At 43.8% G+C, this 14,893-nt stretch overlaps 1 protein-coding gene across 7 annotated transcripts in view; it reads left to right on the plus strand.

The window, feature by feature from the left end:
- Positions 1-14,893, plus strand: part of CHD5 (chromodomain helicase DNA binding protein 5) — a 142,713-nt gene that overhangs the window by 30,818 nt on the left and 97,002 nt on the right. For all 7 annotated transcript variants that reach the window (XM_029578498.1, XM_029578499.1, XM_029578501.1 and 4 more), the window contains exon 3: positions 13,688-13,867. In XM_029578498.1, the coding sequence (XP_029434358.1) occupies positions 13,688-13,867 (180 nt within the window). The remainder of the gene's footprint in view (positions 1-13,687; positions 13,868-14,893) is intronic.

The following is a 14,893-nucleotide window of genomic DNA, read 5'->3' on the forward strand; positions in this document are numbered from 1 at the left end:
CACTCGTTGCTCGTAACTACTCAGTTTTTTTTTTCCTCCTGTTTTTACATCATCCCCTTCCCGGCTCAGGCCCAGCTGTCGCGGTGAAAGTCCTCGGCTTTGGGGGCTGGGGCAGTTTGCAAGCCGTGGCTTCCTCTGGAACCAAGCTAACGTGGACCCTAGCTCCGGTCACCGGGTGGCGCTGTTGGGCCGAGGTCGTGCATGACTGCTGCCTCTTCAGCGTTCCCTTGCATAGAAGACCCAAGCTGAGATTCAAACCCAGGTCGCCTGGGCGGCAGCGTGCAGCACTAGCCACTGGGCCACCGTCCCTCTCCCGTTGTGTTTTCTAAGCCCCAGGTATCATGGGAATGGGTGAGGTTAGCGACCTGCTTTGCTTCGCTTTAGAATAAACCCTCTGACGTGTCAATCGTTTTTCCTTTTTGCTCCCTCATGAGCTGTAAAGACGCAGCAGACGTTCTCAATACTAAAAGTAAAGCAGAGGGGATGAGTTGTTTTAAAAGTTGACGTGAATTAAGGACCGACTTTATTCTGTGCCCCTGTGAGGGTTAATCAGGTCCGCTAATACATTTGTTGGCTTTCCTTGCCTTTCTCTCGCTTGCCTGGTCCTGATTTATTTCCATGTGACAGGGGGGGGGGGGCTAGGAAGAAGTAGGTGCCCCAGAGGGCTAAGTACAGTTGAGTCCTGGCCCTGGGACTGAAGAGGTTGGAGCGCGAGCCAGGGTAACGTTTCTCTTTCCATCCCGGCTCCTATCCCGGGTTCTCCTCCTCCTCCTCCTCTTTACCAGAGTCAGCACTCAGACTTCATGGGTTTTTATGACCCCCCCCTCCCTCCAATGCCCTCCAGTACTTCCTAGGGCATTCCTGATCCTGCACTGGTGTGCAGCAGCGCCCCCCCCCCCCCCCCCCCCGGCCATGAAAGCTTCCCTCCTAGAGTTGTGCAAACAATCTGCTATCCAGCTGGAACTGGGCGAATTGTCAGCCTGGCTCGAATTCGACCCCCCCCCCCGTTCCCCCCCTCCCCCCCGGTTCAAACAAGCGTATGATCCATTTCAGGACTTTGACCTTCTCCGAATGTGCTCCTCCACTTCTACTTTGCAGAGAATGACGTGACGCTCTTCTCTTCCTCCTCAACCGGCATATTCCCTGGCGCTGCAAAAAAACTCCACTTCTCCACCCCCCCAAGGCCCTCCCCGTTGTGGGATTTTGGGTTTGTTCTATTTCATCCGGAAGGGGCACACGGAAAGACCCAGCCCTTGCTGTGCAATTTCCTTTCTTATGATCCGATGGTCTTCCTCGCAATGTTTTTTATTTAATGTGATTTTTAATGACTATTGAGATAAAATGCAATCTCAGGAAATGGGGGAGAGAGAGAGAGAGAGAGAAAAAAAAAAGGCATTGATAGTTTCGTTGTCGTTGCATTGCTGTCCATAAAATGCAAGGTGACTGCTTCATTAGCTACTTTCCTGAGTCAAACACACAAAGACGATTGTCATCGTTATTGTATGAACAATCTTGTCCTTTAAAAAAAAAAAAAAAGCAGAAAAAAATAATATAGTGTTATTATCTTTGGGCCTCTGAATTCAGCTGCAAAATATAGGTTGGCATGGCAACCCATGTTTGTTTGTAGCAACGAGCTTTCGCTGTTTATTAATGCGTGCTCCTGTAACCAATCAGGACACAGCATGTCCATTAGTTTAATAATTTTCTCCGATACAGGTATTAGCCATGGAATCTTATCAAAGATTTCCACTCAAACAGCAATGCTATATTCTCTCTCTTTTTTTTTTAAAGGGTGCGGTCAACATGCAGCAAACCTCTGTAGTAATATGATTTCTGTCACTATACCACACACAAACCACCAGCTTTATCGATTCCACCACTAAGAATCGCCATAAATAAGGGTGCTGCTGTGCTGTTTGCCACCAGAATTTTGTGTTAGCAGTATCCTAGTATATAACCCCAAAATAGCCTCAGCTAGGAAGAGAGCAACATAACACCAGTAATCATAGCCTATGGAGCCGGAGCTTTCCCCACTGAGAGATCTAGTGGTGTTGCCAACAATTTTACCTCCTTTTTACTCCTTGATCCCTACTGCATGCATTTAGATGCTGTGCTGCTTTTCTTAGGAAAGTCAGACCTAGGATTCCTTTGCAGGCAGTGCAGGTAAACCAGGGCCGTGTCAACCTGTCCCTTTTGACATGGAATTATCAGCCAGCACGGTAGCTACCGTACTTACCACTAGTTCTTGTGTTTATCAAAGGCAGATAATTCAGCCAAGCAGGCAGAAGTGTGCAGATGGATGAGTTCATCACTCACCCAGTACCAGCTGCATAAAAATGCCTTCCGAAAATGCAACAATTCTAAGAAATAAGGAATTAAAAGGAGAACCAGAAATAAAGGCAGGGGTGCCAGTTAAAATACTGTTTTCATTTCTTTTTATATTAATAGCCACATTTGCACTTGGCCGTCCCTATGGAAATAAAGGAAGGGCCTGTCTCACACTGACGATGACAGGTTTAGTGCAAAAGCACGAACATTAGTGAACCAAAGACGGCCTTTGATGTCACCTGTCGTGATCCAAAGCAAATCATGTTAACCACGTGTTCCCTCATGGTGGCAAATGAGCGCACGGCTTCTAGCATTAGTCGGTCTGCCCAGCGCAGTGCCTCACCTCATGAAGTGGCACCAACTCAGTTTCTTAATGTGCTTTTGTATTTCAGTTCCTTGAGGATTATTAACCCCCTAGCTTCACCAAATTTGATGCTCTTTCTCGTTACGACGTCAGTTCTCCTTGGTAGTTGACCAGCCTTGGGGGATAGCAGAGGGAGATTAACTTTCAAACAAAGCGCGTCATGGCATGTATGCGCGGAAGTGGCTGCCCGCGTGATATACGTGCGTTTTGTAAAATATGCCTATTTCTACCCTGCAATATACACACAAATAAGTGGGCTCGCGCGCAAATACATGCAATGCATTGAAATCACGTATATCGATGCCTTGAACGCGCATACTTTTCCTATCTGTTTTTAAAATACACACGCGTGAAAGTAAAGCAGGACTTGCGTTAAGTGGGCTAATTGTAAAACATGCACGGGTTTACCGGTTAATCCACCTGTTCGACCAGTCCTTCTCTGAGTCATTGAGATCTCCCTGGCTCTTCAGCCTGAATGTCCCCTCTGCCACCCTCCCCCAGTTCTCCCAGACCTCCCATGCTGTCAGTATTGCACGATAAACACATTTGACATTGCTTATGCCAGATACGTAGAAGGTGTAAAAATTCATGCACGTCTCTTTTAAACCAGCCCCCCTTGCCTGCAAGTTGGCCCCGCCCTGGAATGCCGCTAGACTGCTCCTTTTTTTTTTTACCCCAAGCGTGGAGCTCGCAGATAATTTAGGCGCCTCTGCATCTGTTCCTTAGCTCTCCCAGCTGAGTATCTTCCTAAACTTATTGGAGACCACAAACCATTTGGCCCTCTTTCTGGAGAAAAGCAGTGAAGGATGAAATAAAGCTGGACTAGATCCGCCTTCCATGTGCAGTCAATAATCATCCCTTAAATAGCTTCCTTTGAGCAAGCAGTAAGAAAAATTTTAGGACGCATAAAACCTTCCCACTTGCAGGAAGCATTAAATAAAGGTATTTATGCTATACAGGCAGACCCATTATATTTATGCTCGGGTGTAGCCCACTGGCTGGAAGAATATGTTCAACTTTATTCTGACTTATTTTTATTACTTTGCTAACATTAACATTGTTAAAGTCTATTTCAACCTCTCTCTCCATCTGTATGGGCATATATGTAATAAATACACATCTACTTAAAAAAATATATATGTAAGCACTTGCACATGCATGCATACGAACGTACATATATAAACATAGTAGACAAATGTAATTCATATTCATTTTATATGATGTATTATTTACATGCTGCCGTTACCAGGAACAGCCTGCCCAGAGCAGTGTACAACGTTACCAAAGCATCACGGAATACAGTGAGCAGAATAAATGTACAAATAATATTAAAAAAAAGAAGACCCTCAGCCTGTTTTCTCTTTTGTGCTTGACTGTGGACAGAACAATTTGGATTTCTTTAGCGTCTTACAGGGTGCACAGGATAAAGCTTTCCTTTTCAGCCTACTTTCTAAAGGGGGGAGGAAGGTTTCTGAGGTTGTGTTGTCTGTGTGCGGGGGTCTGTGTGTCCCTCAGTAAGTTTTATGCTCGTTCTCCTAGCCACACCAAACTTTCCATGCATGTCAGGGAGTCCGAGGGGTTGCTTTTTGGATCCACATACGTGTGGGCGTGCGTGTGACCTTGGAAGCAGGCTCCATTCTTGCTTTAGGGGAGCTGATGGCTTGTTTTAATGCCACAGCTGATAAAAGCAAAGTCTGCATAATATATTTATAATTATGACTGATAACAGCGAATCTTCAATCAAAATGTTTAGCCTTATCTGTTTTTCTTTATCTGTCTCACAGGAACAATGGGGTATAATTACTGACTTGCAGAGAATAAAAGCAAAACCCAAGATTAAAAAACGGCAAACAGCCACAATAGTCCCTACTTCTCTGTGGGAAAAGTCATAATAAATCTGAGCCGCTGTTGAGAAAGATTCTCTGTGCAATGCAGTGAGGCAGATCTCCTTTTTATGATTATTCATGTTCTCAAGTTTCCTGTCTATAATTTCATTTTCCTGTTCATGTCCATTCTCATTTTAGTCTCAGCTCATCTGAATTGCTTCCAACACACATCTTGCCCTGCGTTTTCCATCCTGCACCCCATTTTTTTGTTTTGTTTTTTGTTTTCCTCATTTCAAACACCGTTTCTTCCTTTGCTGGTGTGGTACAACGTCTCTCGGCCCTCTCATTAGCCCTGGCTGCCATTGGCTTTCCGCTGTGGGGGGTTGTGCTGCCGTTACCTGATAGGTCAGTGAATCATATAATCCGTCAGGTACTCTCTCTGTGGAGTCAGAATTCCAGGTATATATATTGCAGTCCTGGTTTAACAAAAAAAAACCTTCACTGGAAAATAAAATGCCATTTATGTCCTTTAAACATAACTCTCCCTCAGAGCCAGATTTAACATAATAATATATACAGATGCTTAATTTGGTACGTGGTCTAGCAATATGGATGCTTTTTTGATGACATAATTAAGCCTTGATTCAAATGCTGGCCTTTATGTCTTTTATCGAGAGCACAATATCCCAGGGCTTAAAATATTCTGCTGTATGACAAAAATGTGCTTAATACATAGAAAAACGTTGTACATGCCTTCTTAATTTATAGAAATACATGCCTTTTGCCTGGAAGGTTGCAAGTGACCAACATGTAAAATGGGCAATTCTCTCTTTCTGATCTCCACTGGTTGGTATTGATGTTTACGGTTATTGATGGAAAAGTAAAGAGGAGATGATAGGGGCAGGTTTTCCGTAATATCCCTGCTTCCCTAGATCAGTCCCCTAGAAAGGCTTAACCAGCCACACGACTATCGTTTTTAAATTTATCTCTGGCAATGAGACAAACATGAAGATGTCGAGCACATTTTAAATGGAAATCCCATCTCTTCCCTTTCCCTCACCGCCGCACCTGCCCAAACCCAAAACAGAAAGGTCATGAAAGTCCTAAGGAAATGCATTTACAGTATAATGTAGGGGTAGTTTTAGAGAATGAGTTGTGTTGACAATGGAATAGATTCTCTACTTTATCAGGCTGCAGTAACGGATATCTTGAAGGTGTTGTAAAACAAGAACGCACTGAGCATGGGCGTTTTAAACTCTAGGAGTTATGATTCGTCATTCATTTCTATACTTACTGTTTGTCTTCCACGGGTATGCAGGTTGAACTTTTCTGCCTTCGCCGTAATGTGGGTTACCAGGGTAATCTTATGGAGTTGTCTATGTTCCTTCTTTAGGAGATTGTGGTTTATTGATCTGAATATCGTGGCCTTTTCAAGAATATATCAAAGATTGCCTCTTACTGCGCTAGAATACTGACCATTTCTTTACTAGATACAGTCAAGAATTCCCATCTTCTGGCACATTCCTTGCGGAGATTGAGATGCCCCCATCCCGCTCCCCACCATATTTCCTTTCCTGAAATCCTTTTTCCCCAAGAACTTTCAAATGTTGGCACATACGACCTTTATAAGAGTTGCCTATAAACACATACAAAGGTCAGCCAATGAAATAGCAAATGTTGTTCTCAGATGCACTAGGAATACACCCGAGGACCTGCTACGAATCTGTGGGAGCATTTCATTATGGAGTGAATGGGATTGAAACGCCAATCTCAGGAAATGGGATTTTCATGCTGCTGTACTTCTGGAGTAGCACTCCAGGACTGCATTCATAGGCATGAATACCCACCAGTAATGGATTAGTAGGTAATCCAAAGGACAATCCAGAACCAGGGGTGGGGGGTAGAATTTCTCTAAACATTGACTTCTGAAGCTGAAAAGTTTTCTAACATTTTTTCCTTCCATCTTCTTGTGGAATTAGTTTGAGGGATGCTTTTGTCCTTGAGGATTGAGTTGATTAGGATGATCCTCAGTTGAAGGTAGAACACTCAACCCATGTAAACCCTGGAGGAAAGAGGTAGTAGTGTAGAAACTAGGGTTGGATGTGGCTATGACTTGAATTGACAGCTAGCTGGCATTTTGGAAACTCTAGCTGTTGCATGATTTTTAATCTCTTTTTGGGACAAAAGCTGATTTGTTGACTTGAAGAGCAGTGGCCAGAGATTCCATTATGCTGGTATTTATATCCTTTTGCTTTTATTCCTCCCATCCAGGAAATTGGAGCATCTCCCAGTGAAAGTGAAGGGGGCCAAAACAGTAACTAGTTTTAAGAAGGCATGGGATAAACATGGAGGATTAAATATAAGAACGTCCACCATTTACAAGTGCCATACACATGAAAAAAATATGAAAAAAATTAGACCATCATAATTCACACAAACTTAAATGTGCAGACTGTCTTATGGTGTGACCCAAAAATAATCGTCATGTTTCAGGAATGTAAGCCCTGGTACCACTCTCAGATTGACGTAGCCTAGGCCGTGTGGTTGAGTGTCGCTGACTATGGTTAGGGTGGCCAGGGTCCAGGTAGTGACAGAAGGCAGACTAAGGTCAGGGCTGGCACAGTTCAGGCAGAGACAAGAAGCAGGCAAAGGTCAGGGCTGGCAGAGACGAGAGTACAAACTGAGGTCAGAGCAGGCAGGAATTGAAGCAGTGTCAAAGGGCCAGGCTGGGTCAGCAGCAAGAAGTCAGTCCAAAGGCAAGGCAAGCAGGAGCCGGGACAGGTGAGGGGCAGGAGCAGAACAAGGCAGGTGTGTAAGCAGCAAGGACCGGAGCGGATTAAGGAGCAGGCAAGCAGGCATGTAGAATGAGCAGGAGCCAGGATCAGGAGTGAAGACTCCATTTTGGCAGAGGAATCCCCCAAAGGATTGCTGAGGTGCTGGCCAGGGGCACTGAGCTTCCTTATATCTCAAGGCAGTGATGTTGTCACTAAGCCAGCACCCCAGGAAGTCCCAGATGCAGGGGCCTAGCAGGGCTCAGGGATTGGGGGTCTGCCTCCTAGTCGGAGCCACTGCATGCAGCATGGTGCCAGGAGCTTTGTCAAAAGGAGCTTGCGGCCAGAGGGCCCTGCTGGAGAGGAAAGGGGCATTACAATAACCATCAGGCTCTATTATTTGAAGTGATCTTTTGAATTTTGTATTCATTTGTAATCTGCTGTACTTAGTATACTTTTGAGTCCAAACATGTCAGCTTCCTGATGCTAGCACCCACCTTCTGATGAAATCTGCTTCAGGGACATTTCAGAACAAACAGCACACTCTGCCTATATAGACATGGAGGAGTCATGGCCCTAAGGATCTTGAGGGTAAAACCTGAGATGGGGGTTAGGCCCTGCTGTGTTGCATGAGGAATGGGGGAGAATAGGTGGGCCCTGCAGTTCTTATGCCATTTTCTCTGTTTCTACATTTATTTAATTTAGTAATTGCTACTTTGATTTCCTGTCTTCCACATTAGAAACCAAAGCAAACCATCATTAACACCACAACATTAAAATTAACATAAGTGTCATTCAGCTGTACCTAAAACGTTGCCTGTTCTGTTGTATCATAGTAAGTCTTACTGTATTAGTAGGGCTTACTGATATAAAAAGAGTTTAAAGTAATGAAACACTGCTTTTTGAACATTTTTAAAAAATGTAACAGTAGGAGTCTGATGTGAGTACAATCCCTCCGAACACCGTGTGACTGGTAGGGTGCATCTGCTATTCAATTCCTCCATTCCTATACCCTTCATTCTCCGTTTATGCACCTTGTCTGCTTGCCAGGGCTTTGGAATCCATCTTGAGTTGGTCAAAGTATTCCCTGCACTAGAAAGTGAGTTTCCAATTAGTCTTAACAAGATTGTTGAAGGGTGTATGCTAATTTAACATTAGTAGATTAAGACAAGAAAACCTGAATACTTCTCTACACTTCCTAGCCTTCAGGAGAGGAGCTTTTATAATCACAATGAATTTTCTCTGTTATATGAAGTGGTAACTCAGCTTATCTGTTGCTGCTCCTCCCCCCTCTCTCTCTGTGTATATGTGTGTGTGTGTGTGTGTATGTGTTGCTGCCCCCCCCCCCTCTCTCTGTATATGTGTGTGTGTGTGTATGTATGTTCGTGGCTGTTCAGCACCATGGTCAGTTCCTGTTTCAGACGTGGTAACTCAGTTTATCTGTTGCTGCCCCCCTCGCTCTCTCTGTGTGTATATGTGTGTGTGTATGAGTTGCTGCCCCCCTCTCTCTCTCTGTGTATATGTGTGTGTGTGTGTGTGTATGTGTTGTTGGCCCCCCCCCCCCTCTCTCTCTGTATATGTGTGTGTGTGTGTATGTATGTTCACAGCTGTTCAGCACCATGGTCAGTTCCTGTTTCAGACGTGGTAACTCAGTTTATCTGTTGCTGCTCCCCGCCTCTCTCTCCCTCTCTGTATATGTGTGTGTGTGTGTGTGTAAATATGTGTGTGTATGTGTTGCTGGCCCCCCCCCCCCCCTCTCTCTCTCTCTCTGTGTATATGTGTGTATGTTCGCGGCTGTTCAGCACCATGGTCAGTTCCTGTTTCAGAAGTGTAACTCTGCTTATCTGTTGCTGGCCCTCCCTCTCCCTCCTCCCTCTCTCTCTCTCTCTGTGTATATATATATATATATATGTGTGTGTGTGTATATATGTTCGCGGCTGTTCAGCACCATGGTCAGTTCCTGTTTCAGAAGTGTAACTCTGCTTATCTGTTGCTGGCCCTCCCTCTCCCTCCTCCCTCCTCCCTCCTCCCTCTCTCTCTCTGTGTATATATATATATATGTGTGTGTGTGTGTATGTTCGCGGCTGTTCAGCACCATGGTCAGTTCCTGTTTCAGAAGTGTAACTCTGCTTATCTGTTGCTGGCCCTCCCTCTCCCTCCTCCCTCCTCCCTCTCTCTCTCTGTGTATATATATATATGTGTGTGTGTATATATGTTCGCGGCTGTTCAGCACCATGGTCAGTTCCTGTTTCAGAAGTGTAACTCTGCTTATCTGTTGCTGGCCCTCCCTCTCCCTCCTCCCTCTCTCTCTCTCTCTCTGTGTATATATATATGTGTGTGTGTGTATATATGTTCGCGGCTGTTCAGCACCATGGTCAGTTCCTGTTTCAGAAGTGTAACTCTGCTTATCTGTTGCTGGCCCTCCCTCTCCCTCCTCCCTCTCTCTCTCTCTCTCTGTGTATATATATATGTGTGTGTGTGTATATATGTTCGCGGCTGTTCAGCACCATGGTCAGTTCCTGTTTCAGAAGTGTAACTCTGCTTATCTGTTGCTGGCCCTCCCTCTCCCTCCTCCCTCTCTCTCTCTGTGTATATATATATGTGTGTGTGTGTGTATGTTCGCGGCTGTTCAGCACCATGGTCAGTTCCTGTTTCAGAAGTGTAACTCTGCTTATCTGTTGCTGGCCCTCCCTCTCCCTCCTCCCTCTCTCTCTCTCTGTATATATATATATATATATATATGTGTGTGTGTGTGTGTGTGTGTGTGTGTATATATGTTCGCGGCTGTTCAGCACCATGGTCAGTTCCTGTTTCAGACTGTCGGCCACGTCAAAATGTAAAAGCTCTTTTAAATGCACTATGTGAAAAAAACGTTTTTTTGAAAGTAAAAAACTTCTAGTTCCTCTCCTTTTTTTTTTTTTTAGGGCTTTACATATTTTATGAAAGAAAATGCTTCTAAATGAAAGGCTACTGACCCATGCTTTCTAATCTTTTTTCTTTTTTTTTTTCTTCATAACATTTAGTCTGCCCCTTGCTAGTAAACTGGCAGCCAAACACACTTTTTTCTTTTTTTTTTTTTTCCTTTTTGCTAAATTGAAAGTCACTAAACAGGTTCACATAGTAAACGAATGCAGAAAAAGACCAAATTTGGTCCATCCAGTCTAGCCAGTTGAGATTCTTGTACTTTGGTTAGAAAAACATACAACACTCACCTACAACCCAGCACCAATTCCCCACCCCCCCTAACCACCACCATCCCCACCACCCATGCCTCTTACCTGATCCTTCCACCCATTTCCTACTGCTGTATAACATTTCTGTTCTAAGCATGCCCAGAATGGATCAGAGCACTGGCTTCCTCTGGTAGCCCATTGTAGGCCTTTTAGCTTCCTTTTAGATTCTTACAAGACCAGCACTCAACACAACTCCGCGAGCTCCCTCCCACCCACCCCCATGCACGTTAATACTGACCTGCAAAAATGCCTTTAATAGTGTTTTATTGGTGGCCTATTGCAAAGGCAATGAACTTGGGCACTGGATTGGAGGGAAAGTGTCATAGAAACATAGAAATGACGGCAGAAGAAGACCAAATGGCCCATCAAGTCTGCCCAGCAAGCTACGCACTTTATCCATTTTTTCCCCTTTTTCTCTCTCCCACCTGTTACTATTGGCTTCTAGTACCCTCCAGCCCTAATTCCCCTCCACCCCACCACCAATTTAGAGAGCAGCGCCGTATCTGCATCCAAGTGACATCCAGCTCAATTAGGGGTAGCAACTGCTGTAACAAGCAGGCCACACCCTTGCCCCATACTCTTACCCACCCCTGTTTTTATTTTTTTGTTTGTTTTTTTTATTTTTATTTTTTGGAGATAGCAGCCCTCCATCCTTCCGCTCCGTGAAGGTGGAACACTAACTACTGGCCACTGGCATCCCACTCCGTGAATGCCTCTGTGTCATTTGCTACTGTGGTTCCTCCTTCCACCTGACGAGGCTCCCCTTCCAGACTTTGCTCAGCAGAGGAGCCTGGAGGGAAAGGAATATAAATGGGGGAGTGGGTAATACAAATATTTTCTCATTTGTAGAGAACTGTCCTTGTATGCTGTGCTGTACGACCCACATCCCATCATCCCAGTCTGCCAGTATAGCAAGAGCTCGCCTGTCTTTCATTGCTAGAGGTGAACTGTGAGATCATTACAGTCGCACAGTGAGGGCCACAGGAAGGATTCACAGGTTCGGGCTCTTCCAGTCCTGCTTTTTACCCCATTGTCCCTATGGTGGTTCCAAATTTTTTTATCCAGGAAAGACCGGAACTACGAGCCCATACATGCGGTGAGGCAAGAAGCCGAACTGGGTCAGCTTCTCAGGGTGACCCTAAATCCAGGCCTTGTTTTGCTGCTTTGGGAAATGAGAGCTACGGGCGAGGATAAAATCAGAAGTGGATGAGGCTGAGCAGCACATAGGAAGCAGGCCGATGAGCCTAGATTCATACCTGCATCTCCAGGTTACATCACCTCTCTGGGCCTCTCTTTTCAATTCTCATCTATTTCTTGCTTTGTATAAGTTAACCATCTTAAAGTTCCTTCATCCCTTTCAATTCTCTTGCTGGTTCTAATTCTACATAAATTATTATTGTTGATCATTTTTTTCCGAGCCAGTGCTTTTATCTCATCCAGACATGATGTCCTGAGCACTGAGCCGTCTAACATAAAAATAGAGCTGTTATTTCCCGTAACCTCTATACAGAAAACCGTAAATTGCTAGCTATACTGCAGATCATAAAGAGACTTCAAACAGAATAATAATTTGGATGTGTCTGTCTTCCAGAGAAGCACTTGTCTAAGCAGCTGTGCATCACAGCGTCTTCCTTTTATCATTTCATCAGGCACCTGGATTTTATAAAGTCATCATCTGTTGTATTTCTGCAGGTTAGGTCTTGCCTCCCCTGGATTTGGGTGGTGAGGGAAGTCTGCAGAAGAACCAAACTCGTTTCAGATCTGGATCAGAACTAATCAGAAGCCCTTATGGCTTGATTTATATTGGAATTATCAGTTTTGTTCCATGTGTGTGTGTGTGTGTATATCTATCTGTCTATATATACGTATACACGTGTGTGTGTGTGTGTGTGTGTGTGTGTATATAACTAGCCGTCTATATCTACATATACATATATATATGTGTGTATGTATATCTATCTGTCTATATATACGTATACACGTGTTTGTGTATATATCTAGCTGTCTATATCTACATATAAATATATATATGTGTGTGTATATCTATATACATATGTGTGTGTGTATATCTGTCTATATGTACATATATATATGTGTGTGTGTATATCTGTCTATATGTACATATATATGTGTGTGTATCTATCTGTCTATGTACATATACATATATGCGTGTGTGTGTGTGTGTATATCTGTCTATATATACATATGTGTGTGTGTATATCTATCTATATATATGTGTGTGTGTATATATATATATATATATATGTGAATATTTTACGAGTGTATGTTCGTGTGTACATAGAGATAATGATAGCAAAGTAAGTACCGCTTCGTTTATGTGCATTGTGGTATGTCTTTTTAAATTTTACTGTGCTGATTTACTCTGGGAGAGAAATCTTCAGAGCAAGAATGACTGATAGGAGCAGACTCCTGAAATGTGTTTGTCAGCCTGCATTTCACACTTTAACCCGGGACGTGGTGCATAAGTTTCAGTGGTAAAATGTTAATGGGCAATGAATTTCTATAAGCAGCGTGAGCTTCTGAGGAGCTGCTAATAGGCCACACCTTTATTCATTATCAGTTATAACTATATAGTAATGAGATGGTCACATGCACACTGGCGACCTGACAGGGGCCACGTCAGCTCCTCTTGCACAGAACACCGACCGGCTTGCAGAGGTAATGACCTTTGGAAGTAATAGGCAGTGCCGTCATCCTTGAGGTGAAAGGTCAAGTGTCTGAATCACTCGGTCTTTCCTTCCTTTACCCCACCCAAAAAATAAAATAAAATATTTGCTCCTTTTAGCCACAAAGGGTCCGTGGCTTTTTGCATTGTTTTTTTTTTTCCCCCACTTTGAAACTGAATCAAACTAATGACAATGACCTAGGAATTTTTCAGAAAGGGATTCCGCCCCTCCCCAGTTGTTAGAGAGGCTGAGCACGAGAGAGAGGATGTCAGGCTTCTCGCCCCTTTGAGTCAAAGAATGAGGAGGTGTCTACAGAAGGCAGATCACAGGGTGGTACCAGGGCAGCAAATAATCTAGAGGTTAATCTGAATTTTCTTGTCAAATAATTCTGTAATAAAATAGGGCTGTAGGGTTGGAAGAGGAGGAGAGCAATTCATACACCCTTTGAATGCTCTTACTGGCTGTATTTATGTTTTAGGGAAGTGAGGAGGAAGTGTCAGACAATGAAGAGGAAATGGAGGAGAAATCAGAGAGTGAAGGAAGTGACTATTCCCCCAATAAAAAGAAGAAGAAAAAGCTTAAGGAAAAGAGAGAGAAAAAAACTAAACGGAGAAAGAAAGATGAAGAAGAGGAAGATAATGAAGATGGAGGTGTAAAGGTAACAGAGATGGTTATTTTATGGCATCCTGAGCATTCCCGTGAGAGAGTGAAAAGCTCAGGCTCTCACACACTAAAGCCGTGATATGAATTAAATGATTTGCAGAGCACCTTCAGAGCCTGGCGCCAGGGTGTAGCGGCACAAAGCCGGCCTCCGAAGGGTTGGTGATCTAACCATTTTATTAGCAGGGTTGCGCTCTCGTTTTGAAACGACACGAAAATATTAACATCTTTCATTTTGTTTTGTGCCGTTATCAAAACGAAGCAAAAGGAAAAAAAAAAACAACAACATTTTTGTTTCTTTTCAATTTAGCGCACACTAAAAACCGTTTAATACATGTTAAATAGTCTTGGCGTGCGCGAAAACAAAATCGAAGTGAAACGGAAAAATACCCGAAACGAAATAAACCCTGTGAATATGAAGCAAATAATAAAATGATTTTTGCTTGTACGGCCCCTATTTATTACTCCTCGTTTATAGGAGAAGAGATAGCGACACAGGAGGTAAAGTGACTTAACCCGAGTTGCACAGAGACTCCCTACCAGACCTAGAAGTAAAACCTGTACTTTTGCTCTCACCGCCAGAATTATTGAACAGTCGAACTAGTTGTCTGAACTGGTGTGTGTTTATCTCCAGATTATTTGCCGTACTGGGGACAATCGGCCCAGCTGTACGGAGAAAAAGTAAAATAAAAAAAAAAAAAACACAAGTAGATTTTTTTTTTTAAGTGTATTTTATTTCTTTTCTCTTCTTGACATGGGGGGGTGGAGTGGAGGGCTCTTGAGCCTCGCCAACAAGAGAGGAAAGGGAGGAAGTGGCGCCAGGTGACTTAACCTGCCGGGCAGTATGGAATTTCAGCGCGGCGTAGACAAGCTTTCGAAAAAATGATCCTTCTTACCTGGCTTCCTTGTATCTAGAATGCAACGTAGACACCGCCAGAGCATCGTTTTCAGCAGGGCCAGGCTCCGATTGCACGATGCCGAGACTTCCTCTGGCAGAATGTGCCAGGAAACAGCCGAGATCCTG

This window comes from Rhinatrema bivittatum, chromosome 15 (assembly GCF_901001135.1).
Source record: "Rhinatrema bivittatum chromosome 15, aRhiBiv1.1, whole genome shotgun sequence".
NCBI lineage: Eukaryota > Metazoa > Chordata > Amphibia > Gymnophiona > Rhinatrematidae > Rhinatrema > Rhinatrema bivittatum.